The sequence below is a fragment of the Leucoraja erinacea genome, chromosome 40 (assembly GCF_028641065.1).
Source record: "Leucoraja erinacea ecotype New England chromosome 40, Leri_hhj_1, whole genome shotgun sequence".
NCBI lineage: Eukaryota > Metazoa > Chordata > Chondrichthyes > Rajiformes > Rajidae > Leucoraja > Leucoraja erinaceus.
The window spans coordinates 898931-925888 of NC_073416.1; the positions used below are offsets into that span (position 1 = coordinate 898931).

At 47.3% G+C, this 26958-nt stretch overlaps 1 protein-coding gene across 5 annotated transcripts in view; it reads left to right on the forward strand.

Moving 5' to 3' along the window:
• Positions 1–26958, forward strand: part of LOC129714660 (sodium channel protein type 8 subunit alpha-like) — a 138372-nt gene that overhangs the window by 28073 nt on the left and 83341 nt on the right. For 2 of the 5 annotated variants that reach the window (XM_055664388.1, XM_055664390.1), the window contains exon 1: positions 21485–22846. In XM_055664388.1, the coding sequence (XP_055520363.1) occupies positions 22767–22846 (80 nt within the window). In that variant the 5' untranslated portion in view covers positions 21485–22766. Of the gene's footprint in view, positions 1–14108; positions 14228–21484; positions 22847–26958 lie in introns of those variants that run through there. The other 3 variants (XM_055664389.1, XM_055664391.1, XM_055664393.1) reach the window with 2 other exon arrangements.

The window sequence follows — 26958 nt, forward strand, 5'->3', positions numbered from 1 at the left end:
TACAAGGCAGCATGGTGGCGCAGCGGTAGAGTTGCTGTCACCACGCCGGAGACCCGGGTTCAATCCTGTCTGTGCGGGTGCTGTCTGTGTGGAGTTTGCACATTCTCCCTGTGACCTGCGTAGGTGCTGTGGTTTCCTCCCACGCTCCAAACATGCACAAGTTTGTAGGTTAATTGGTTTTGCTAAAATGGTAAATTGTCTTGAGTGTGTGTGTGTGTGGGATAGTGTTAGTGTGTTGGGATGGCTAGTTGGTCAGCTTGGACTCGATGGGCCGAAGGGCGGATAAATTGAACGGAGAGAAACTATTTGCACCCAGTTAACAAGACCTAGATCAAAGCACAACCTAAAGAGCCTTTCACCAGTGCAGTTAGGAACAAGTTCTAACGATAGGTCGGCACGGTGGCACAGCGGTAGAGTCGCTGCCTCACAGCGTCGGAGTCCTGGGTTCGATCCTGACCACGGGTGCTGTCTGTACGGAGTTTGTTCCTTCTTCCCCCCGTGTCTTGTGCATGTTTTCTCCGGGTGCGCCAGTTTCCTCCCACACTCTATAGACGTGCAGGTTTGTAGGTTAAATGGCCTGGTATAAAAATATAAAAATGCAAAATTGTCCCGAGTGTTTGTGTGTAGGATAGTGTTAGTGTGCGGGGATCGCTGGTCGGCGCGGACTCGGGCCGAAGGGCCTGTTTCCGCGCTGTATCTAAACTAAACTAGGTGGTAGTGACTTGGAGTTGGAACTCCCTTCTGCTGATTTTCAATTGAGGTTGGGAACAAGTCCAGGACAAGGGGGCACAGCTTAAGGATAAGAGTCGCTGCTTCACAACCGAGATCCTGGGTTCGATCCTGACCACGGGTGCTGTCTGTACGGAGTTTGCACGTTCTCTCCCCGTGTCTTGTGCATCTTTTTTCCGGGTGGTCTGGTTTCCTCCCACAATCTATAGACGTACAGGTTTGTAGGTTAAATGGCCTGGTATAAAAATGCAAAATTGTCCCGAGTGTGTGTGTGTAGGATAGTGTTAGTGTGCGGGGATCGCTGGTCGGCGCGGACTCGGGTCGAAGGGCCTGTTTCCGCCCTGTATCTAAACTAAACTAGGTGGTAGTGACTTGGAGTTGGAACTCCCTTCTGCTGATTTTCAATTGAGGTTGGGGAAGTCCAGGACAAGGGGTCACAGCTTAAGGATAAAGGGGGAAATCCTTTAAAACCGAGATGAGAAGAACTTTTTTCACACAGAGAGTGGTGAATCTCTGGAACTCTCTGCCGCAGAGGATAGTTGAGGCCACAGTTCATTGGCTATATTTAAGAGGGAGTTAGATGTGGCCCTTGTGGCTAGGGGGATCAGGGGGTATGGAGAGAAGGCAGGTACAGGATACTGAGTTGGATGATCAGCCATGATCATATTGAATGGCGGTGCAGGCTCGAAGGGCCGAATGGCCTCCGCCTGCACCTAATTTCTATGTTTCACACGTTCTAGGAGCCATTCGGCCCATCAAGGGTTTGTAGGTTAATTGGCTTGGTATAAATGTAAATTGTCCCTCGTGTGTGTGTGTGTGTGTAGGAGTGTGTAGTGTGTGTAGGATAGTGTTAGTGTGCTGGGATCGCTGTTTGGTGCAAACTCAGTGGGTCGATTGGCCTGTTTCCGCGCTGTATCTCTGGACTAAAGTAAACGAAAAGTCTACTCCGCCATTCGATCATGGCTGATCTATCTCTCCCTCCCACCCCCATTCTCCTCCCTTCTCCCCATAACCCCTGACACCCGCACTAATCAAGAATCTATCAATCTCCACCTTGAATATACCCATTGACTTGGCCTCCACAGCCGTCTGTGGCAAAGAATTCCACAGATTCACCAGGAATTTGGCTGAAGAAATTCCTCCTCATCTCCTTCCTAAAGGAACGTCATTTTATCCTGAGGCTGTGACCACTGGTCCTAGACTCTCCCACTAGTGGAAACATCCTCTCCACATCCACTCTATCCAGGCCTTTCACTATTCCTATTTCGAAACCTGCCCTATTCATCTAGAATTGAAAAGGACGAAGGGACACCTCATTGAAACCTACCGAATAGTGTGGAATTCTTGCCACAGACCGCTGTGGAGGCCAAGTCGATGGATATTTTCAAGGCGGAGATCGTCAAATTCCTGATTACTATTCTTGATTAGTCGGGGGGTTACGGGGAGAAGGCAGGAGAATGGGGTTGAGAGGGGGTAGATGGATCAAGGGGTTGGACAGGCTAGATGCAGGAAGATTGTTCCCGATGTTGGGGAAGTCCAGGACAAGGGGCCACAGCTTAAGAATAAGGGGGAAATCCTTTAAAACCGAGATGAGGAGAACTTTTTTTTCACACAGAGAGTGGTGAATCTCTGGAACTCTCTGCCACAGAAGGTAGTTGAGGCCACAGTTCATTGGCTATATTTAAGAGGGAGGGAGCTAGATGTGGCCCTTGTGGCTAAGGGGATCAGGGGGTATGGAGAGAAGGCAGGTACGGGATACTGAGTTGGATGATCAGCCATGATCATATTGAATGGCGGTGCAGGCTCGAAGGGCCGAATGGCCTCTACTCCTGCACCTAATTTCTATGTTTCTATGATTGAATGGCGGAGTAGACTCGATGGGCCGAATGGTCTAATTGTGCTCCTCGAACTTGTGACATTTGACTGAGCTTTTGTTTGGTCCTTGTAAGACTTTTTCAATTCTATCCTACAACTGTGGTACGTTCTGAAAAATACCGAGATGCCTTTGAGGTACCATGCTGTGCATCAACTATGCCAGAACCCTCTTCCCATATCATCCCCCCCCCCCCCCCACTCAAAAAAAATCTGATTACACACTGGGATAATCGCTTTTGTGACATCGAGCTAAAGTGACTTGGAGTTGCACGTTACAAGAGGTTTATGTTCATTTGTGACACGTGTTTCGAGGTACAGTGAAAAGCTTTGTTTTCCTATAGAAACATATAAAATTCATCAGGGATTTGGACAGGCTAGATGCAGGAAAAATGTTCCCGGTGTTGGGGGAGTCCAGAATCAGGGACCACCGTTTAAGAATAAGGGGTAGGCCATTTAGGACTGAGATGAGGAAAAATGTTTTCATCTGGTGAATCTGTGGAATTCTCTGCCACAGAAGGCAGTGGAGGCCGATTCACACTATCCTACCCCTTCCAAAGTCCACAATCAGTTCCTTGGTCTTACTGATGTTGAGGGCCAGGTTATTGCGCTGGCACCATTTGGTCAGTCGGTCGATCTCACTTCTATACTCTGACTCGTCCCACAACAGTGGTGTCGTCGGCGAACTTGATGATGGAGTTCACACTATGTCCGGCTACACAGTCATGAGTATAGAGTGAGTACAGCAGGGGGCTGAGCACGCAGCCTTGAGGTGCTCCCGTGCTGATTGTTATCGAGGATGACACATTTCCACCAATTCAATCAGTACGAACTCGAGTATAGGTGGCTAGCGCAGAGGGGAAGATACAAAATGCAGAATATAGTTGTAAAGATGTTCTAAATATAAGTATGATTTTATTTGGTTTGCAGCTTGAAAATTGGTGGATAATAGGGAGGGGGCAACAGTCTTGCATCTCGGCAAGACAATCATTTTTAAAAATCGGATTAATGATTGAGTAACATTAAATGAAATGTATTTAATGCAATCATTGAGTATAGAAGCTGGGAGATCTCGTTGCAGTTGTATAAGACGTTGGTGAGGCTGCATTTAAAGTATTGTGTTCAGTTCTGGGCACCATGTTATAGGAAAGATGTCGTCAAGCTTGAAAGGGTACAGAGAAGATTTACGAGGATGTTGCCGGGACTAGAGGGTGTGAGCTACAGGGAGAGGTTGAGCAGGCTGGGTCTCTATTCCATGGAGCGCAGGAGGATGAGGGGGTGATCTTGTAGAGGTGTACAAAATCATGAGAGGAATAGATCCATAAACCTTGCAAAGGGTGGTGGGTGTATGGAACAAGCTGCCAGAGGAGGTAGTTGAGGCTGGGACTATCCCAACGTTTAAGAAACAGTTAGACGGGTACATGGAGAGGACAGGTTTGGAGGGATATGGAGCAAACACGGGCAGGTGGGACTAGTGTAGCTGGGACATGTTGGCTGGTGTGGGCAAGTTGGGCCGAAGGGCCTGTTTCCACGCTGTATCACTCCACGACTCTGATTTTAAATGAGAATTACGATTCGGAAGGTCCAAGGAAGGTTGATTTTTAAATAAATAAGTATTTCACCTTTAAAGGGCCCTGTTGCAATATTTTGCAATACTATATTCAGAGAACAAAGTGACCAGGTGATGCAGCAGTATATTTGCTGCCTTACAGTGCCAGGTTCAATCCTGACCATGGGTGTTGTTTGTATATTTTCCCGGAGACCTGCGTGGGTTTTCTTCGTAGGTTTGTTGGTTCATTAGCTTGTGTAAAATTGTAAATTGTCCCTAGTGTGTGCGGGGTAGTGTTAGTGTGCGGGGATCGCTGGTCGGCACGGACTCGGTGGGCCGAAGGGCCTGTTTCCGCGCTGTATCTCGAAGCTAAACTTCTGAGATGCCTCACAAGGACAAGAAACCTTGACCTAAGGTCAGCATTTTGGTTTTTAATGCTTGTTCTTGCCTCTTGTAAAGTATGTTGGAGGTTTACTGCATGTTGTATACTTGGGCAGGTGTATTGAAAGCTGCAATGGCACGCTCTTCATAGGCGGCACGGTGGCGCAGCGGTAGAGTTGCTGCCTCACAGCGCCGGAGATCCAGGTTCGATCCCGACTACGGGTGCTGTCTGTACGGAGTTTGCACGTTCTGCCCGTGACCTGCATAAGTTTTCTCCGGGTGCTCCGGTTTCCTCCCACACTGCAAAGACGTGCAGGTTTGTAGGTTAATTGGCTTGGTGTAAATGTAAATAGTCCCTAGTGTGTGTGTGTAGGGTGGTGTTAGTGCGCGGGGATCACTGGTCGGCGCGGACTCGGTGGGTCGAAGGGCCTGTTTCCGCGCTGTATCTCTATAACTAAACGAGAGTAGCGCAAAGGGTTAACCGCCAAGTTTTCAATAATAGCCGAAAGAATTGGAAAGAATTGAATTGAATTGAATTTTATTTTTGTAAAGAACTCGTGCAAAGTACATCTAACCTATTTGTTGTGTCCAATCAATGGGTGTGTGGGAATAGAAAATGTCAAGTGTCGACTAGTGTAGGGACATGTTGGCTGGTGTGAGCAAGTTGGGCTGAAGGGCCTGTTTCCACACTGTATCACTCTGTGACTAGTGAAGATGGGACATGTTGGCTGGTGTGAGCAAGTTGGGCCGAGGGACCTGTTTCCACGCTGTATCACTCTGTGACTAGTGTAGATGGGGCATGTTGGCCGGTGTTGGCAAGTTGGGCTGAAGGGCCTGTTTCCACACTGTATCACTCTGTGACTCTAAGTGTTCTGATTCAGTCGGATATGACTTGGGCCTTTTATTTAGTTCTGGGTCACAACAAGCCTTGATGCTGAATGTTCAGCCAATTGATTCAGTAGCCAGGGGTCATTGTGAACAACACCTTCTTGTCTTCGAGTTTGGCAAATGATATTTGAGCATCGTTTAGTTTCATTTACTATATTCCTGTCACTTGTGCTGCAGTGAAAAGCTTTTGATGTTGTGTGCTGTCCATTACGTGAAAAGATTATACAGTCAATCGAGCCGTCCACAGTGTACAGATGCAGGATAAAGGGAATAACGTTTAGTGCAAGGTGAAGTCTGATTCAAGATAGTGCGAGGGTCTCCAATGAGGTGGATGGGAGGTCAGGACCGCTCTCTAGCTGGTGAGAGGACGGTTCAGTTGCCTGATAACAGCCGGGAAGAAACTGTCCCTGAATCTGGCAATGAATTGAAGACTTGATGCTATCCTTGGCTATTTGTGTTCTTTGGGTGTGCTGGATTATTCTCCTCCTCACTTGGAGTCAAATCTGTTTGTGTTTTTGCCTGAATGGCATGCGGATGTAGACTGACCTAATCCTTTCAGCAGAAGAGTCGTTCGGTGGCAATAAGAGTGAGAATTGCTGCCTGTTGTAACCCCTTCTCTCCCACCCCCCTCGCATTTTGTTTTCTCGCTCCTGTTTCAGGTGATCTAAGGGATCTCATGGTGGAGGCGGTGGAGAAGGGAGCGAGTCTGTTGTGTTGTGTGCTATCCAGTCAGCAAAAAGATCAGACATGGTTGCAGTCAAGCCACCCGCAGTGTACGGACGAAGGATCAAGATAAAGTCTGATTGGAGATAGGCCGATGGTCTCCAGCGCCCTGCGGAGAAGGCTTGTCCTGGCTAATTGGCCACCGCTAAGTACAATGTGAAAGTACAAAGCTGTTGGCTTTGGAGGTTCAGGACAACATTGATTTTTTTCCCCCCTTGTAGCTTGAACTTTGTTTAAAAGAAAAATAGATGTAAAACGAAATGGTGATGGCTGAAGTTGGTGTTTCAAAAAAAAATAAAAAATCAGGCAGTCCGAATGCTATTTAAATCTTTGGGAGTTGCCATTTCTGCAGCTCTGTAATGGAGAAGGAGGTGGTTTGTGAAGGAAATTGTAATTAAAAATGACACGTGTTCGAATTGCCACTGTACAAGTTGAATCCGACCTATTAAATGGTGACAACACGCTCATTAAACAATGATGGCCATTTATTTGCCTTATTTATTTTAATGTACACTCACTTCAAACCTTCTGGCCAGAAAAATGCGCAGATGTCTGCTGTGGGACTTGACCCATCTCCGATACATGGCCCAGCACAAGAGCTTGTAGTCTGCGTATCTGGGCCTAGTCCAGTCCCGCCATCCAGCCACGCACTTTACAGTGATGCGGGAGGGTCAAGGTGTTACTGAGACCAATGTCAGCTCTGCCAACCTCCTCAGACACTGGGGAGACAAGCCTGGATTGTTACAGTTCGAAGATTGCAATTGGCAACAGATCCAATACCATCCATTTTGATTTCCCCAGCCCACTAGGCCCACATTTGGTCTTCCCCCCCCCTCCACACACAAAAGGCTGACTTCCCAGAGAAACAAATAACTGCAGATGCTGGTTTATGGGGGGAAAGGCCACAAAGTGCTGGAGTGACTTCAGCGGGAACAGGCACCACCTCTGGAGAACGTGGACAGGTGACGTTCCTGGGTCGGGACCCTTCTTCGCGCTGAATGTCGGGGTGGGAGAGGAAAGCTGGGGGAAAAAACCGTTTCCAGCTTCCTTCTCTCTCTCCCCCCACCTCCCCACATACAATCAGTCTGAGGAAGGGTCTCAACCTGAAACATCATCTGTCCATGTTCTCCAGAGATGCTGCCTGTCCCGCTGGAGTTACTCCAGCACTCTGTGGCCTTTTGTAATTCGGAACGCATCCGAGCTAAACTCCAAGTCTCTCTCCTAATTTTGGTCCAAGTAAGGCACAGAATGCTAAACAAAGAACCCGACTGCTTGTGATTCGGGTCAGTGTTAAAGAGAAAGGGGTTTATAGGCTGCTATAGAAGGTCATAAGTCATAGGAGCAGAATGAGGCCATTCGGCCCATCAAGTCTACTCTGCCATTCAATCTATCTCTCCCTCTTAACCCCATTCTCCTGCCTTCTCCCCATAACACCCGACACCCCTACTTATCAAGAATCTATCAATCCCCACATTAAAAATATCCACTGACTTGGCCTCCACAGCCGTCTGTCGAAATTCTCCACCTTCTGACTAAAGAAATTCCTCCTCATCTCCTTCCTAAAGGAATGCCCTTTAATTCTGAGGCTGTGCCCTCTGGTCCTAGACTCTGTCACTAGTGGAAACATCCTCTCCACATCCACTCTATCCAGGCCTTTCACTATTCAGTAAGTTTCAATGAGGTGGCCCCCCTCATCCTTCTAAACTCCAGCGAGTGCAGGCCCAGTGCTGTCAAACGCTCATCATATGTTAACCCACTCATTCCTGGGATCATTCTGGTAAACCTCCTCTGGGCCCTCTCCAGAGCCAGCACATCCTTCCTCAGATATGGGGTCTAAAATTGCTCACAATGCCCCAAATGCGGCCTGACCAGTGCCTTATGGAGGCGATCCCCTCCACATCCACTCTAAAGCCTTTCATTATTCTTCCAAACTCCTGAAGTTTCCACATAGCACGGGACTTGCTGTGCGCAAAATGGCTGCTGAATTTACTTGTACAATGCCAATTGAAGTCTATTCAGTCACCCTGACATATGCGCTATGGTGCTATATATGCGCAAAGCCCTTTCTGCTGCAATTCTGGTTACTGTTGTTCACTCTGATGCATCATTCTGTTGTCTTTGTTAAATGTTTGCAATCTGAAGCGTGCGGAGTTAAACGCTGAGCGATGTATCTAGCGCATTTTTAATTGAGGCTCAATGCTGTGCATGGTCTGTGCAAAGACCCTCTCCCCATATCCCTTCTCCCCCCCCCCCCCAAAAAAAATCTACATTTCATACTGGTGTCACAGAAGTGTGAAATATTTTCCAGAAGTCTTGCTGAAGTGACTTGTTTTGAGATAATGAAGTTGAAAGTTGCAAGAGGTTTAGGTGTATATTAGTGTCCCGTGTACTGAGGTGCAGTGGGAAGCTTTGTTTTGCGTGCTATCCCGTCAGGTTAGATACACCGTGAAGAGATCCAGTCAGTACAAACGCAAGGACAGGCGGGTAGAGCAAAATGCAGAATGGAGTTGGAAAGATGTTCTAAATGTAAGCATGGTTGCAGTTTGAAAATTGGTGGATAATAGGGCGGGGCAAGAGACGGAGACGGGGGGGGGGGGGGGGGGGGGGGGGGGGAGGAGGGGGGAGAGAGAGAGAGGAGGGAGAGAGAGGGGAGGAGAGAGAGAAAGAGAGGGAGGGGAGAGAGGGAGGGGCGGAGAGAGAGAGGGGAGGAGAGAGGGGGGGGAGGAGAGAGGGGGGAGGGGAGGAGAGAGGGGGGGGGGAGAGAGGGAGGGGAGAGAGGGGGGGGAGGAGAGAGGAGAGGGGGGGGAGGGAGGGGAGGGAGGAGAGGGGGAGGGGGGGGGGAGGGGGGGGAGGGGGAGGGGGAGGGAGGGGAGAGGGAGGGAGAGAGGGAGGGGGAGGGGAGGAGAGAGGGGGGGGGGAGAGGGGGGGAGGGGCGGTGAGGGGGGGAGAGGGGAGGGGGAGGAGGGGGGGGGAGGGGGAGGAAGGGGGGGGGGGAGGGGAGGAAGGAGGGGGGGGGAGGCAAGGGGAGGGGAGGGAGGGGGGAGGGGAGGAGAGAGGGGGGGGGGGCGGAGAGAGGTAGGGGGGGAGAGAGAGGGGGGGGGGGGGGGCGAGGAGAGAGGGTGGGGGGAGGGGAGAAGGGGAAGGGAGGCAAGGGGGAGGGGAGGTGAGTGGGGGAGAGAGAGAAGGGGAGGAGAGGGGGAAGGGAAGGAGAGAGAGGGGGAGGGAGAAGAGAGAGAGAGAGAGAAAGGGAGGCAAGGGGGAGAAGAGAGGGGGAAGGGGGAGATAGAGAGATAGTAGGTCATGCTCCAGAGTTCTGCAGGTGTTGGTGCAGCTTAAGGTCTTGCATCTTGGCGAGACAATTAAAAAACAAGATCTGATTAATGATCGAGGAAATAATTGAATGAGATGAGAATTAGAATGCGGCAGGTCCAAGGAGGTTTGCTTTTGAAAGAAATCAGCATTTCACCTTGAAAGAATCCCGTCGCATCATGTGACCAGTTAGCGTTATATCATTGTGTCGGGTATGGTACCTACATTTTGATCTGTGTTCTCGTTCCACTGTGAGATTTTTCTCCTTGTGGCAACCTGTCAGATATTGAAGAGGTTAAGTTTACAAATTGGCATTTAATGTTTTTCTCGGCAATGTTTGGAGAATCGTGTGAACACGTTGCTACTGGCTTGTTCTGCCATTGTATTTGGTCCTCTGTAGGTTTAAGGTGCAAACTGTTACAAATGGCATCTGTGTTTTTACTGGCTCGGGCTAATGTCCAAACTAGAGGGATTTTTTGTTTGGTTCTCTCGTTTGATATGATGGGGCAAACATCAAAAGCCAGCTCGAATCTCCTTTCAACACTGTATCCTTGTAAACCAAGCACCCTAATGCCTGCACTTAGCACTGGTTAGAAGCATTGATGGCAGGGTACTGCTTTACTGGTTTGCTACTCGACATTTGAAATTGCTTTTACTTGTATTTAATTTTAAAAAAGGGTTTTGAAAGCTTCATTTGTTTGTTGACAAAGCCGTGTTTAGATCCCGATAGATTTTGTGCTCTGCTCTAAAAGCAAAACAAAAAAAATGCGCGTATGAGCAGTGCAAACTTGCACATGCGCAAATGCAGAAACCCCCCCCAAATTGTTTGCTCCTGTGCATGCACTGCCAAGTTTCAAAATTTCAACTGAGGCAAAAAAAAAAAAAAAAAAAAAAAAAAAAAAAATAGGTTCTTGATATTTGGTTTGGCGTGGGTCAAAGTTGTTGTGTGACTGCACCTGAAAATGGATTGGCCACTTTCAAAGCTTGATGCGCCACCTTGATCCACAACCCGCGGGTTTCGAGGTAACTAAAGCATTGCCCGCTGAGATGTAAGTAACACCGTTGAATTACTTTGTTGTATTCTGGTGTAATACATTTTGGAAAATGACAAACACCGCTGACAAACTTAGAGAATGGGGCTTCACCGATGACATTTCGAGAGACCTGCTTCCTCAGCACTTGAAAATTCACAGAGTATAACCAGCCAATGTCAAACTGCAAATGTCTCTCCATTCCCCATGCTATATTTTCTCAAATGGTTAATGAACTAATGGGTGCATGCAAGCTCTTAATTGTCTTCATATCCTGGGATATGAACTGAAGTGTCGAATCTGTGGTGAAAAAGTGGTAAATCCAGCAAATTACAGTTTCAACCCACAGGAGCAGCATAAGGCCATTCGGCCCATCAAGTCTACTCCGCCATTCAGTCATGGCTAATCTATCTTTCCCTCTCAACCCCACGCTCCTGCCTTCTCCCCATAACCTTTGACACCCGCATTAATCAAGAAAATATCAATCTCTGCCTTAAATATACCCAAAGAATTGGCTTCTGCCGCCATCTCTGGCAACGAATTCCCACTCTCTGGCTAAAGAGATTTCTCCTCGTCTCCACTTTGAAGGTACGTCCTTTTATTCTGAGGCTGTGCCCTCTAGTTCTGGACACTCTCTCTACTTGAAACATCCTCTCCACAGCCACTCTATCCGGGCCTCTCATTATTTATTGGGTTTCAATGAGATTCTCTCCCCCCCCCCCCCCCCATCCTTCTAAACTCCAGCGAGTACAGGCCCAGTGCCGTCAAACATTCATAATAGGTTTACCCACTCATTCTTCAGGGGTTGGACAGGCTAGATGCAGGAAGATTGTTCCCGATGTTGGGGAAGTCCAGGACAAGGGGTCACAGCTTAAGGATAAGGGGGAAATCCTTTAAAACCGAGATGAGGAGAACTTTTTTCACACAGAGAGTGGTGAATCTCTGGAACTCTCTGCCACAGAGGGTAGTTGAGGCCAGTTCATTGGCTATATTTAAGAGGGAGTTAGATGTGGCCCTTGTGACCAAGGGGATCAGAGGGTATGGAGAGAAGGCAGGTACGGGATACTGAGTTGGATGATCAGCCATGATCATATTAAATGGCGGTGCAGGCTCGAAGGGCCGAATGGCCTACTCCTGCACCTAATTTCTATGTTTCTATGTTTCTATCCCTGGGATCATTCTCGTAAACCTCCCCTGGACCCTCTCCAGAGGCACGTTCTTCCTGAGATATGGGGGGGCCAAAACTCGGAAACCTGGTGTTCCTCTCCACAAACGTACCTGCGATGTTTGCGATGACTTGCCTCGTTAAAGTTGTTGGCCCCAAGATCGGCAGTTGTGGAGATTTCAAATGCCTCTTTATGTGGCAGTGGGTCAAAGCCCTTGTGACCTGCTTGTGGTGTCTTGATGCTGACACTGAATATCTCCGACAGACTCTCCGCACCGCACGCCCTGGCACAAACGTGCTGTGCGTGGCCACCATCGAACACCTCGTAAGGAAAATGAAGGCAAATTGCAGTCAATACTTTCAGGTTAATGCACCTGAATCTCTTTAAGGTATTGGGCGTGTGCTTTAGTCTGCTCAATCCTCAATCCCATCAATATCATTGCTAAATCTGGCCTGATTTAAGGTTTTATGTGTCATTCCTAACGGTCACTGCGTATCATGTTGTCACCTGCGGGCGGAGCACCAAGGCAAATTCCTTGTATGTGAATACTTGGCCAATAAACTTATTCAATCAATCAATCATCTGACATTCGTACAGCACGGAAACAGGCTCTTCGGCCCAACCTGCCCATGCCGACCGAGATGCCTCATCTACACTTGTCCCACCTGCCCGCATTTGGCCTATATCCCTCTAAACCCGTCCTATCCATGTACCCGTCCAAATGTCTTTTAAATGTCGGGATAGTCCCTGCCTCCTTTGGCAGTGCGTTCCATACACCCACCACCCTCTGTGTGGAAAAGGTTGCCCCTCTGGTTTTGAGGAGCATCTTTCCCCTCTCGCCTTAAGCCGATGTCTGATGGTTCTTGACTCCTCAACTTTGGGTGAAAGCATCGGTACATTCACCTTATCTATTCCCCCTCATGATTTTACACACCTCTGCAAGATCACCTCTTATTCTCCTGCGCTCCAAGGAATAGAGTCCTGGCTTGCTCTACCTCTCCCTGTAGCTCAGCCCCTCGGGTCCTGGCAATGTCTGCGTAATTCTTCCTGCGTGACAACATCAAATATGGAAAATATATATATATATATTTTTTTTTTTTTTTTTTAATTTCCATTTTTTCCCCCTTCGCTCCATAGATGCTGCTGCACCCGCTGAGTATCTGCAGCATTTTAGTGTGCCAACAAATTTGGAAATATGTATATGTAAATATCGTATATAAGCGTTAATTGCCATGAATTCTACAGACCTTTATCAGCAAGGTTAATATTTGATACCACAATTGTGCGGCCTTTAAATAGAAGATGATTACTAATGGAAGCCGTTCGGGGGGGGGGGGGGGGGGGGGGGGGGGGAAGGGGGAACGGGTGGTTGAAATTGAGACATCGGGCTCTTAAATTGTGTGTGTGTGTGTTTTTTTTTTTTTTTGTTTTAAGTAAGTTCCATTTACAGAGAGAATGGATCTTGGAAGGGTGAGATGAGAATTATTGAAATACCTTCATCCAAAACTGTTCGGTGAGGTCAATGGGATATCTTCTAGTAATCATAGAAACATAGAAAATCGGTGCAGGAGTAGGCCATTTGTTGAATTAGTAAACAAAAATGAACCTTTTCGAAGTACAACTGCCCTGGTATCGGTCCATGAAATCTCGCTGGAGATGATGGCCAAACGTGCTGTTACCTCTGCAATTGAACAAACAATTGTGGCATGAAGGCGAAAATATGTTTCTGCTTTGACTAATACAGATGCACAAAGTATTTGAACCTACACATATATCCCCTGTTTAAGAGGGAACTGCAGATGCTGGAAAATCGAAGGTAGACAAAAATGCTGGAGAAACTCAGCGGGTGCAGCAGCATCTATGGAGCGAAGGAAATAGGCAACGTTTCAGGCCGAAACTCTGAAGGAAATAGGCAACGTTTCGGGACGAAACCCAAGGGAACAGGCAACATTTCGGCCGAAACCCAAGGAAATAGGCAACGTTTCGTAATAGAAACGTTGCCTATTTCCTTCAGGGTTTCGTCCCGAAACGTCGCCTATTTCCTTCGCTCCATAGATGCTGCTGCACCCGCTGAGTTTCTCCGGCACTTTCGTCTACCTACATCCACCCGCTTCTGCTCTCCCAACTTCTGAAGTCCCTTTTTAGTTACTAGTTTAAAAGTTTAAAGATCAAGTCATCTCACGCCCTGGGCACGCACTTTTGCAACAGGAAGAGCTAAATTCCCTTTGACATCCTGTGCGCAAAGCCGTGCGATCAGCTTCCAAGTTGAGCCACTGTCGACACGATCTCCGTGTCGAGTGCGGGTTGCGTTCGGAAAAAATGTTTGCCGCTCGCTGCAAGCGTAATGGCCGGCGAGAAATATTCCCCCGGTCGAAATAGCATTGGTCTGCTGCATGCAAATGTGTTGTACATCTTCTGCTTGCTCTCTGTGTAACTATGTTTCCTCTTCTCTCCTCACAGACCTTTATAGTACTAAACCGAGGGAAAGCAATCTTCCGATTTAGTGCTGCACCTGCCATGTACATTTTAGGCCCTTTGAATCCACTGAGGAGATACGCTATTAAAATTTTGATACACTCATATCCTTTTAGTAGTGTTTCCTATGGTGCTTTTCCTTGGTGTTTGTGGATGAAAAGTAGGCAATGTTGAACATGCTTATGTTGTATTCTGCATTGGGGGGGGGCGGGTTTTTTCATTGTTTTTTTCCCCACTTGAAAACTAAATGCAAATGCATGCAACGTATTATTTTGACTTAGTCCAAATGTGTTCACCATGTAATGAGTATCTGGCTTGTTCTCTCCAAATAAGTTGACTTGCAGATTTTTTTTTCTCTCTCGAATGGTCGCCGTGCTGTGTATATGTTTCCGATCGGCAGCGGTGCAATGTTACCGCAGAGCCGCGGCCAATGTTCGCCGCTTACAATTTGTCTGACAAGACATCTCCGAAAGTTGAGGGGGCCTGAAGATCAAGTGAAGAGATCATCAACGTCTCTGTTGCAGATTTTGCCTTTTCACAGGGAAATGAAATGATAACCTGAATGGCGTTAACGAGATCCCGCACTTTTCCACTGTATTCTGTTAAATGTAGTGGTGGTGGGGGGTGAAGAGAGTTAGTGCACAAAGAGCTCCGATGTGGTTTACACCCAAGGAAGCTGAAAGCAAACGGAACATTAACCAACGCTTTGCATGGTTTGGCTTTAGACAACATGATCGTTTTAACAGTGTGCTTGAAGACTAATCCTTTGCGGGAATGTAATGTTGGGGGTAACGCTGTGTTTGAAGTCGTACGCTCAAAAAGAACACATTCAAGGTTTGGCTGCACAAAAGCGATGGAAGGAATCCTTCCTTTCCCAAGAGGTCGCGTCCGTTTAAATGCTAAAAACTAATACTTGGCGTAAGCAAACAGTTGCCGTACAACTTCCCGGCAATGACCTTCCTGTACAATATAGAACATAATGACTCTGTGAGAAAACTGAAATGAATTCTCAAGGATGAATTGATCCCGATAATAGTGTCATACTTCATAAGGTCATAAGTGACAGAAGAAAGATGATGCCATTCGGCCCATCAAGTCTACTCCGCCATTCAATCATGGCTGATCTATCTCTCCCTCCTAACCCCATTCTCCCCATAACCCCTGACACCCGTACTGATCAAGACTCTGTCAAACTCTGCCTTCAATATATCCACTGACTTGTGGCCTCCACAGCCGTCTGTGGCAATGAAAATCCCACAATTCAAATATGCTTCCTTCAAAATAAATTTTCATTGAAGTTGATCAGATTTTCTCCAATAGTTGATCTCTTGTCCTTTAAAAATTGGGGCTGATTTAAATATTTATGAACAGATGTTTTAGTGCATTCATATCAACTCTGGAAGCATTAGAACGTTTTAAATGTCATAAGAGCAGATAATGGGATTTTGTAATGCATTTGTGGACTTGTATTTAAAGATTCATATATCAACGATTTTTGCTTTGTGCCTCTGCCTGTTTAACACAACTGATTTTTTTGAGTCATCTGACTGATTTTAAACTATGAATCCTTGCTGCAATTGTTTAACCTGCTTAAAGCCCTGCTTATAGACGCACGGAGTCTCTTGCCCAGAGTAGGGGAATCGAGGACCAGAGGACATAGGTTCAAGGTGAAGGGGAAAAGATTGAATGGTAATGGTGGGTGTATGGAACGAGCTGCCAGAGGAGGTAGTTGAGGCTGGGACTATCCCAACATTTAAGAGACAGTTAGACGGGTACATGGATAGGACAGGTTTGGAAGGATATGGACCAAACGCAGGCAGGTGGAACTAGTATAGATGGGACATTGTTGGCCAGTGTGGGCAAGTTGGGCCGAAGGGCCTGTTTCCACACTGTATCTCTCTATATCCACATGAGATGAGGATGTGGGGGTTACTAGGACTGGATGGAAGCAGTGAGGAAATGTTCAATGCATTCTGATGTCACATCAGACCCATCCATTGAATTTACACTGCATTTATATAGTGACTGCAGCATTTGTGTGAAGCAGCCACTCTCCATGTTGAACAGAGTATTCTCTTCCTAATGTTCCTGGGCTTTCAGTAGAAAACGATGACATTCTGGCTGAACCATGACATGTGCTCCTTGACTGACGAGCTCATTCATTAGCGTATCGAGTTTGCATGGGGTTTTGATAGATCTTCCACCTTTGTTCTCCCCATCGGGAGGCACAGCGACGCAGCGGGTAGAGCTGCTGCCTCACGGTGACAGAGACCCAGGATTCGATCCTGGCTACGGGTGTTCTGCCCGTGTGGAGTTTGCACGTTCTCCCCGGGACCACGCGGGTTTTCTCCGGGCGCTCCGGTTTCCTCCCACATCCCAAAGACGTGCAGGTCTGTAGGTTAATCGGCCCCCCTGTAAATTGCCCCCTAGTGTGTAGGGAGTGGATGAGAATGTGGGATAATATAGAACCAGTGTGTGAACGGCTGATCGCTGGCCGGCACGGACTCAGTGGGCCGAATGGCCTGTTTCCATGCTGTATAGAAACATAGAAACATAGAAATTAGGTGCAGGAGTAGGCCATTCGGCCCTTCGAGCCTGCACCGCCATTCAATATGATCATGGCTGATCATCCAACTCAGTATCCTGTACCTGCCTTCTCTCCATACCCCCTGATCCCCTTAGCCACAAGGGCCACATCTAACTCCCTCTTAAATATAGCCAATGAACTGTGGCCTCAACTACCCTCTGTGGCAGAGAGTTCCAGAGATTCACCACTCTCTGCGTGAAAAAAGTTCTTCTCATCTCGGTTTTAAAGGATTTCCCCCTTCATCCTTAAGCTGTGACCCCTTGTCCTGGAATTCAATTCAGAATTCAATCAGTCAAAAGCCAATAACTTTAGATTGCAAACTTTGGAGATACAGCGTGCAAACAGGCCCTTCGGCCCACTGAGTCCGTGCCGACCAGGGATCTCCATACACAAGCACTATCCTACACACTAGGGATAATTTACAAATTGACAAAAGTCGATTAATCTGCAAACCTGGTACATCTCTGGAGGAAACCAGAGCACCCGGACAAATCCACAGTGTATACAAGCACCTGTAGTCAGGATTGAACCTGGGTCTCAGGCGCTGTGAGGCAGCAACACCGCCTTGTATTAACGCTATATTGTATTCCAACCACAACGGGTGGGCCTCAACCCGAAACGTCACCCAATTCTTCTCTCCGGAGATGCCGCCTGTCCCGCTGAGTTACTCCAGCTTTTTGTGCCTCTCTTCGGTTTAAACCAGCATCTGCAGTCCCTTCCCACACAGTTCCTCCCTGCAACTCCTCAAATGGAAACATGTTTGACAGTTCGACAGCATGAGGAGCTTGTTAGTTGCTGGGGAAACATGGCTGCCTGGTTCTAACTGCCATTAATAAAATTGTGTCCTCATGAAATGTGTATTGAAAGCTTCACTGACGTTGATTTCTTAGCGCTGGTAAGAAAACAAAATGTTTTTAGTGGGGGAAAAGCGCATCAAGTCCTTGCACCCTGGTTGTGAGCTTGTACCCTCCTTGTACTCTGGTTGTGAGCTTGCCGTACAGATTTGCTTTAGTAATGTATCTAATTAACTGCAGCTATAACTGTGACTAAGCATTGTTCTTGGTTGATACATTCACATCGCTATTTTAATCTGCTGGGATTTTATGAATCGATCATTCACTGCAAAATGATTCATGTCTCCTCGCTCTGTTATTTTGCTCGCTGTCCTGGGCCCTGCGACGTTCGTTCACTTCTTTGGGGGAAATGCAAGGCGATAAAGGTTTTTGAGTCTGAAGAAGGGTCTCGACCCGAAACGCCACCCATTCCCTTCTCTCCAGAGATGCTGCCCGTCCCAGCTGAGTTACGCCAGCGTTTTGTGTCTAAAAAAGGTTTTTGAAATCCTTAAAACAAATCGGTAAGGTTAATGCGGACTAGAAACCGCCACGATCGATGCAGTTTGCGCAAAAGGAAACGAAGCTGCTGTTCTATTTTGCGTTTGTCTTTAAACCTGTTCTGGTGACCAAACTAATGTTGCATTCTGCAAGGTTGCAGTAAAACAAAGCCAACTGCTGGGCCTGTGATCCACTGAGTTCTCTCCAGCCTTTGTTGCCTCAACCAGATTTGCCTTGTAGGGGTTGCAAATGTTTGCTGCCAGGCTGTGTGGTATTTTTCCTCTGGGGTCTTCCCAAAGGTGGGTCAAACTCCCCGACAGAGGGAGCAAGAGAACTGGCTTCAGCCTGCTGAGCAAGGCCTTTGACAACACTGGAGTAAACAAACCTGTTCTGAATGATGGAATGGGCCCACACTGAATTCGGCAGTAGCAATTCCTCCCCCCCTTTATTTAAGCATTGCAAGATTTCTTTTGGAGTGGATGCGAAGCACATGTGGGCCGCATCATTCACAAGGGCGCAGAGCAGCAACGGGAGCTGGTGCAACCCAGCCGGCGAGCGTGCAGTTAGCCAAGCGGCCAAAAGCCAGTGTGCAATTGTGCTCGCAAAGAATCGGCCAAAAGCGACGCAGTTCACGCATTGCTTGCAGCAAATTTGGTGCAGCTCGCCAGCGGCCGGCGAGAGCATGCACGCAGGCCAGCTGGCAGCCCGCAGTCAGAAGCGCAGCTGACTTGCAAACGACGTTTCATCAGCTGCATGGTTTACAGCTCGGCCGGCTCGCTGCTCGCAGGCAAAGGCAGGAGCCGTGGGGTTGCCCTATTGAAGTCTTTGCTATCGGCAGTCAGTTCATGCAGCACTCCAGGTACAACGCGCTGTAGATGCCATCCCTGGTTTGAAACTGCAATGTAAATACAATTTTGGTCGCCCAATTATAGGAAGGATGTCAACAAAATAGAGAGAGTACAGAGGAGATTTACTAGAATGTTGCCTGGGTTTCAGCAACTAAGTTACAGAGATAGGTTGAATAAGTTAGGTCTTTATTCTCTGGAGCGCAGAAGGTTAAGGGGGGACTTGATAGAGGTCTTTAAAATGATGAGAGGGGGAGAGGGGATAAGCTTTTCCCTTTGAGAATAGGGAAGATTCAAACAAGAGGACATGACTTCAGAATTAAGGGACAGAAGTTTAGGGGTAATATGAGGGGGAACTTCTTTACGCAGAGAGTGGTAGCGGTGTGGAATGAGCTTCCAGTGGAAGTGGTGGAGGCAGGTTCATTGGTATCATTTAAAAATGAATTGGATAGGCATATGGATAAGAAGGGAATGGAGGGTTATGGTATGAGTGCAGGCAGGTGGGACTAAGGGGAAAAAAAATTTGTTCGGCACGGACTTGTAGGGCCGAGATGGCCTGTTTCCGTGCTGTAATTGTTATATGGTTATAAATCTGAATTGCTTTGCTTTGAGCTGTGGCAGATGAGACCAGCGTTTTGCAGCCCAACATGCTGGAGGCAATAAAAAACTTGAGCCAAATGCTGGAAATGCACATGGGGTAACTTTTATAAACATGAACTTGAGCACCCCCCCCCCACTGTGATATCTGTACTCATCGAGGGAGGGCTGTCTTGTTGGCCAGCAGAACAGTTTCATATTTTAGCCATTTAATATCCGCGTGGAGAGAGTTTCATTATCAATTGTCCCGAAAAGCATCAGGTCAAGTTAAATGTTGAGAAGCAGCGTTTCAGTAGTGATTTCGTTAGAACACCTCCTATTAACCCCCCCCCCTCTTACACCAGCTATCAATTAGCCTTTGAGAAAGACTAACACCAGGAGTTCTGTGCTGTGCCTTTGAATGCAATAACAAAAACGGACTGTGGCTGTCCAAACTTCTTGAATCAGCAGCCGGAAGAGCAAGAACAATTTCATTCCATCAGATCGACAATAGACCATAGACAATAGGTGCAGGAGTGGAGGCCATTCGGCCCTTCGTGCCAGCACCCGCCATTCAATGTGATCGTGGCTGATCATCCCCAATCAGTACCCTGTTCCTGCCTTCTCCCCGTATCCCCTGACTCTGCTATCATAGAAACATAGACAATAGGTGCAGGAGTAGAGGTCATTCGGCCCTTCGAGCCTGCACCATTCGCCATTCAATATGATCATGGCTGATAGAAACATAGAAATTAGGTGCAGGAGTAGAGGCCATTTGGCCCTTCGAGCCTGCACCATTCGCCATTCAATATGATCATGGCTGATAGAAACAAACATAGAAATTAGGTGCAGGAGTAGAGGCCATTCGGCCCTTCGAGCCTGCACCATTCGCCATTCAATATGATCATGGCTGATCATCCAACTCAGTATCCCGTACCTGCCTTCTCTCCATACCCCCTGATCCCTTTAGCCACAAGGGCCACATCTAACTCCCTCTTAAATATAGCCAACGAACTGTGTGGCCTCAACTACCTTCTGTGGCAGAGAATTCCACAGATTTCTTTATCTTTAAGAGCCCTATCTAGCTCTCTCTTGAAAGTATCCAGAGAACCGGCCTCCACGGCTCTCCGAGGCGGAGAATTCCACAGATTGAGTTGTGTAACTCCCAGTTCAAGTTCCCACTGTAAGGAAATTACGAGTGTTCTGCTTTGGATGCCCTGGGATCCGAGCAAAAGTTCGGAGATCTTTACAAGCTGAATTGCTTCAGCTGTCAACTCCATTAGGTTCCATTCGGTTTCTGGACTCTTGGAGCAAATCCACCTGATGTGTAATCTATCCAGTTGAGGAAAGGACATTCTTGCTATTGAGGGAGCGCAGCGTAGGTTTACAAGGTTAATTCCCGGGATGGCGGGACTGTCATATGCTGAGAGAATGGAGCGGCTGTGGGCTTGTACATTCTGGAGTTTTGAAGGATGAGAGGACATCTCATTGAAACATATAAGATTGCTAAGGGCTTGGACACACTAGAGGCAGGAAACATGTTCCCGATGTTGGGGGAGTCCAGAACCAGGGGCCACACAGTTTATGAATAAGGAGTAAGCCATTTAGAACGGAGACGAGGAAACACTTTTTCTCACAGAGAGTGGTGAGTCTGTGGAATTCTCTGCCTCAGAGGGCGGTGGAGCAGGTTCTCTGGATGCTTTCAAGAGAGAGCTAGATAGGGCTCTTAAAAATAGCAGAGTCAGGGGATATGGGGAGAAGGCAGGAACGGGGTACTGATTGGGGATGATCAGCCATGATCACATTGAATGGCGGTGCTAGCTCGAAGGGCCGAATGGCCTCTACTCTTGCACCTATTGTCTATTGTCAGTTGTCCAGAGTTATGTGTCGCCTGATGCCTCCTCTTCATTATCTGCAGGAATCGCAAAGTAAAGCAAGCTGGATCTGTGTCTAATGGATGTTATGTTAAGTTAGCTTTAATTCCCACAGAAGCTCGCAACAATGGATTTTTTTAAGGTAGAGATGGATAGATTCTTGATTTGTACGGGTGTCAGGGGTTATGGGGAGAAGGCAGGAGAATGGGGTTGGGAGGGAGAGATAGATCAGGCATGATTGAATGGCGGAGTAGACTTGATGGACCGAATGGCCTCATTCTGCTCCTATCACTTATGACCTTATAAGCTGATTGACCTGCTGTGAATTTCCAGCATTTTCGGTTTGGGCTTTTTTGGCTGAAGCAACATTTTTTTATTTGTGGGGTGGTGAGACAGAAATCTGCTCAGTTGAAGACCTTTATAGACAAGGTGTCCCTCTCTCCGTTAGTCATCCCTATGGGAAGCGTTATTTGCTACTTGTGCTCCAGTCATAATTCTGATCATTTTAACTCTTAAGTTGCCGTTACCCGTTTCAATATCCCACACGTATGGAAGCCCTCATTACAACACTGTGGTATACGTTAGTGGCTTTGTGCAACGTGAGATGATTTGCCTAATTCTGCCATGCATTGTTAATGTCGTACATGAGAAATATTCCTTGGGATTCCAGCGAAGTGAGGCGAGGGTTGTAGTGAACTGTGGAGATCCTATAAGAAGTCCGAGGCCACGTGCTCTTATTGTCCGGAATTCCATTCTATTCCTTGCCTTCCGTTGACTGGGACAAGGATTTGGGATTGTATCTGGCTTGAGGCAGACCATTTCCATTGTTGATGGAATTCCTTTGGAAATAACTACTCCTCCATTTCAAAACTGGGCGTATAAACAAACCCCAAAGTTTGGCCTGGTCTCCTCGGTGAATTGTTGGCGTTTGTGCCGTTGTTGAACCTCCCCAAGGCATGACGCCGTGGTCCAAAATGCACCCAGTTACCAGCTGGCTCTGGCATGAGGCGGTCATCTCCATGCCTGCCACCTGGGTGAAGCACGGTGTCTGCCCATCCTGATGGGCATCAACTCGCCCGTTCCCCAGGGCAACGGGCCACCCTTTGATCCGATTCTTAAACGTGACGTGATTTACACTCGAAATTACCCGCAGTGAGATTGTGTTGACAATTTGGGTGATTTGGAGTTGGATCACAGTGCCAACCAACTTCAAACAGGAGCTGGCCTTCCAGGCATCTTGTGGGATCTCAATGGTATAAGACTTAGCTTTGTATCGTCCAGGAAGCTGTGGATTTAATCCTTATTGATGAGACGGAAACTAGCAAAGTTTAAACATGGATGTGACGATATATTGTTATTTAATAAATCTGCTAATGAATGATCACCAGGATTAACTGTCATTTCCTTAACTCCGTTCTACATTGTTCAGCATGATTATTATGGCCACTATTTTGACCAACTGTGTATTCATGACCTTTAGTAAACCCCCAGACTGGTCCAAGCAGGTGGAGTAAGTATCTCTCTTTATTTAATCCGCTTGTCGAAATGTACTCTGCATGGTAGCAAAATCCCATTTTTATTTTTTTTATTTTTTTTTTTTTTTTCCTTTCTACCGCTTGTGAAAATGGCGGGAGGGGAGGGAGGGGGGGGGGGGGGGGGGTGAGTAAACTATGCCAGATTGTTCCATGGGTGAGCAAGAGCCTATTGCAACCAAAGGAAATTGAACACTTTGGCCTCACGAGTGGAATAAAATGGACTTTCCCATTTGGGTTTATAAAAATATGTCACGTTTTTTTAAAGCTTGTATTTTCAACAGAGAATTAGCAGAAATGCAAAAGTTTGACACAACTTGATCGCTGCTCCTTCCACAGTCTGAACATCTTGAAACGAGAATTCCCCTTGAGTTGCTTCAACCCAGGAGAAGACATAGGAACAGAATTAGGCCATTCGTCCCGGCGAGTTTTCTCCTCCATTTGATCGTGGCTGATCTATCTCTCCCTCTCAACCCCATTCTCCTGCCTTCTCCCCAAAACCCCTGACACCCGTACTAATCAAGAATCTATCTATCTCTGCCTTAAAAATCTCCACTGACTTGGCCTCCACAGCCGCCTGTGGCAATGAATTCCACAGATTCACCACCCTCTGACTAAAGACGTTCCCCCTCATCTCCTTTCCAAAGGTACGTCCTTTAATTCTGAGGCTGTGCCCTCTGGTCCTAGACTCTCCCACTAGTGGAAACATCCTCTCCACATCCACTCTATCCGGGCAGATTTCCGTCACATTGACCTCGGAGTTATGCAGTGGGGGTGAATGTTAAATGTAGAGAATATAAATAATTTTGTAAATTTGATGCCAAAGGGCTTTGGGGGTTAAGAGTGAATTCTATTTTCCACGTAAGAAAACGTAGTTCAGTTTAGTTTATTGTCACGTGTACCGAGGTACAGTGAAAAGCTTTTGTTGCGGGCTAACCAGTCAACGGAAAGGCAATCGATCCATTTACAGTGTATAGATACATGATAAGGGAATAACGTTTAGTGCAAGGTAAAGCCAGTAAAGTCCGATCAAGGATAGTCCGAGGGTCACCAATGAGGTAGATAATAGTTCAGGACCGCTCTCTGGTTGTGGTAGGATGGTTCAGTTGCCTGATAACAGCCAGGAAGAAACTGTCCCTGAATCTGGAGGTGTGTGTGCGTTTGTTTTCACACTTCTGTACCTCTTGCCCGATGGGGGATGGGAGAAGAGGGAGTGACCGGAGGGTGAGACTGGTCCTTGTTGATGCTGCTGGCCTTGCCGAGGCAGCGTGAGGTGTAGTGTTGCATCACAACAGAGTCTTCAGGTTCTGCATTGCATTAAAAACAATGCACAATTTTAATCCTGTTGGATTATCTACTTCGTCAGTAGATCTGTGCATCCGTGCAGCTTGATTGTCATCATGTATTGTCTTTCCACTGACCGGATAGAAACCTAGAAACATAGACAATAGGTGCAGGAGGAGGCCATTCGGCCCTTCGAGTCAGCACCGCCATTCAATATGATCATGGCTGATCATCCAGAATCAGTACCCCGTACCTGCTTTCCCCCCATATCCCTTGATTCCGTTATCCCTAAGAGCTATATCCAACTCTCTCTTGAAAACATCCAGTGAATCTGCCTCCACTGCCTTCTGTGGCAGAGAATTCCACAGATTAACCATATAACATATAACAATTACAGCACGGAAACAGGCCATATCGACCCTTCTAGTCCGTGCCGAACACATAATCTCCCCTAGTCCCATCTACCTGCGCTCAGACCATAACCCTCCATTCCCTTCCCGTCCATATAACTATCCAATTTATTTTAAAATGATAAAAACGAACCTGCCTCCACCACCTTCACTGGAAGCTCATTCCACACATCTACCACTCTCTGAGTAAAGATTCACAACACTCTGGTTGAAAAAGTTTTTCCCCATCTCAGTCCGAAAATGGCCGACCCCTTATTCTTAAACTGTGTGTGTGGCCCCTGGTTCTGGACTCCCTCGACATAGCGATACCACGCAACAAAGGCTTTTCACTGTACCTCGGTACACGTGACAATAAACTAAACTCTGTAATCTGCAGTGGGGAACATCAGTGTTTAAACGAAGTGGTGCAACACATTAAAAAATATCTGGTAGTGAGGAACTTGAATTAACGGCATAAAATGAGGCGGGGGAACCCCACGTCTATCCATCTTGAGAAATGAATGAGGCACTTTGAGCTTCAATCTTTGATTTTGTGTGTCAGGAAGTTATTATTCTTAATAGAATCTAGGAGCTAGATTGAAGCATTACTATTGAACTGGGTTTTCGAGTGTAACCATTCTTGTGGTTGGTGAGGGTAGCGTGTGCAATGTCGTGGCGAGAGACTTCTGATGTTGTAGAAATCAGAGTGATGCGGTTTTTATCATTTGTCGGGATATGGATGGATTTAGTTTAGTTTAGACACTCAGCGCAGAAACAGGCCCTTCGGCCCACCGAGTCCGCGCCTACCAGCGACCCCCCCCCCTCACACGCTAGCACCACCCTACACACACTAGAGACAATTTACAACTTTTTTACCAAACCCAATTAACCCACAAACCTGCACGTCTTTGGAGTTTGGGAGGAAACCAGAGCCCCTGGAGAAAACCCACGCAGGTCACGGGGAGAACATAGAACATAGAAAATAGGTGCAGGAGGAGGCCATTCGGCCCTTCGAGCCTGCACCGCCATTCATTATGATCATGGCTGATCGGCCCCAATCAATAACCCGTGCCTGCCTTCTCCCCATATCCCTTGATTCCACTAGCCCCTAGAGCTCTATCTAACTCTCTCTCAAATCCATCCAGTGACTTGGCCTCCACTGCCCTCTGTGGCAGGGAATTCCACAAATTCACACAACTCTCTGGGTGAAAAAGTTTTTTCCCACCTCAGTCTTAAATGACCTCCCCTTTATTCGAAGACTGTCCCGCTAAGATTATCCCATTTTCGCATTTACCCCTTACACACTAGGGGTAATTTAGAGAGGGCTTACACCTACACACCCGCACGCCTTTGGAGTGTGGGAGGAAAACCCACGCAGGTCACGGGGAGAACGTGCAAACTCCGTACAGACAGCACCCGTGGTCGGGATGGAACCCGGGTCTCTGGCGCTGTGAGGCGCCAACTCTACCCGTGACGCCCTCTTCTGGCCGTTGTCCCTTCAACCTGTCGGTTAATAAAAGGGTGGCACGGTGGCGCAGCAGCAGAGGTGCAGACTGCGGGTGCTGTCTGTACGGAGTTTGCACGTTCCCCCTGTCATCGGCTTGGGGTTTGCTCCGGGGTGCTCCGGTTACATCCCACATTCCAAAAACGCACAGATTTGTAGGCGGGACAAAAATGCTGGAGAAACTCAGCGGGTGAGGCAGCATCTATGGAGCGAAGGAAATAGGCAACGTTTCGGGTCTTCAGACCCGAAACGTTGCCTATTTCCTTCGCTCCATAGATGCTGCCTCACCCGCTGAGTTGCTCCAGCATTTTTGTGTACCTTCGATTTTCCAGCATCTGCAGTTCCTTCTTAAAGAGATTTGTAGGCTAATTGGCTTTGGCAAGGATTGTAAAATTGTCCCTATTGTGGGCAGGATGGTGTTAGTGTTCGGGGTGATCGCTGGTCGGCACAGACTCGATGGCCGAAGGGCCTCTTTCCGCACTGTCTAAAAGTCCAAAAGAAATTAATGCAAAAATAAGTTAAGTTCTCCTTGGAAGCAGATCCACTTTTTTTGCAGCTATAACAGTTCAGTGCAGTAAAGACCATGAACTTCGGTGACAAGTAGATAACGTTGGAATTTTCATTCATCCCCCTCAGTGATTTAAAAATGAAAAAATATCAATTTCACCCCATCGCCAAAGACTTTAATGAAAGCAACATTAAAATCGCCAAAGAATAGGTTGCAGCAACTTGCAGACTTTAAAAGTATTTTAATAGCATCTTGAAGTTTAAAATTTGCGTCATGATAGTTAAACAACCTGCCACGTTTCATATTGGAGCAAAATGAGGCCATTCGACCCATCGAGTCTACTCCACTCCACCATTCAATCACGGCTGATCTATCTCTCCCTCTCAACCCCATTCTCCTGCCTTC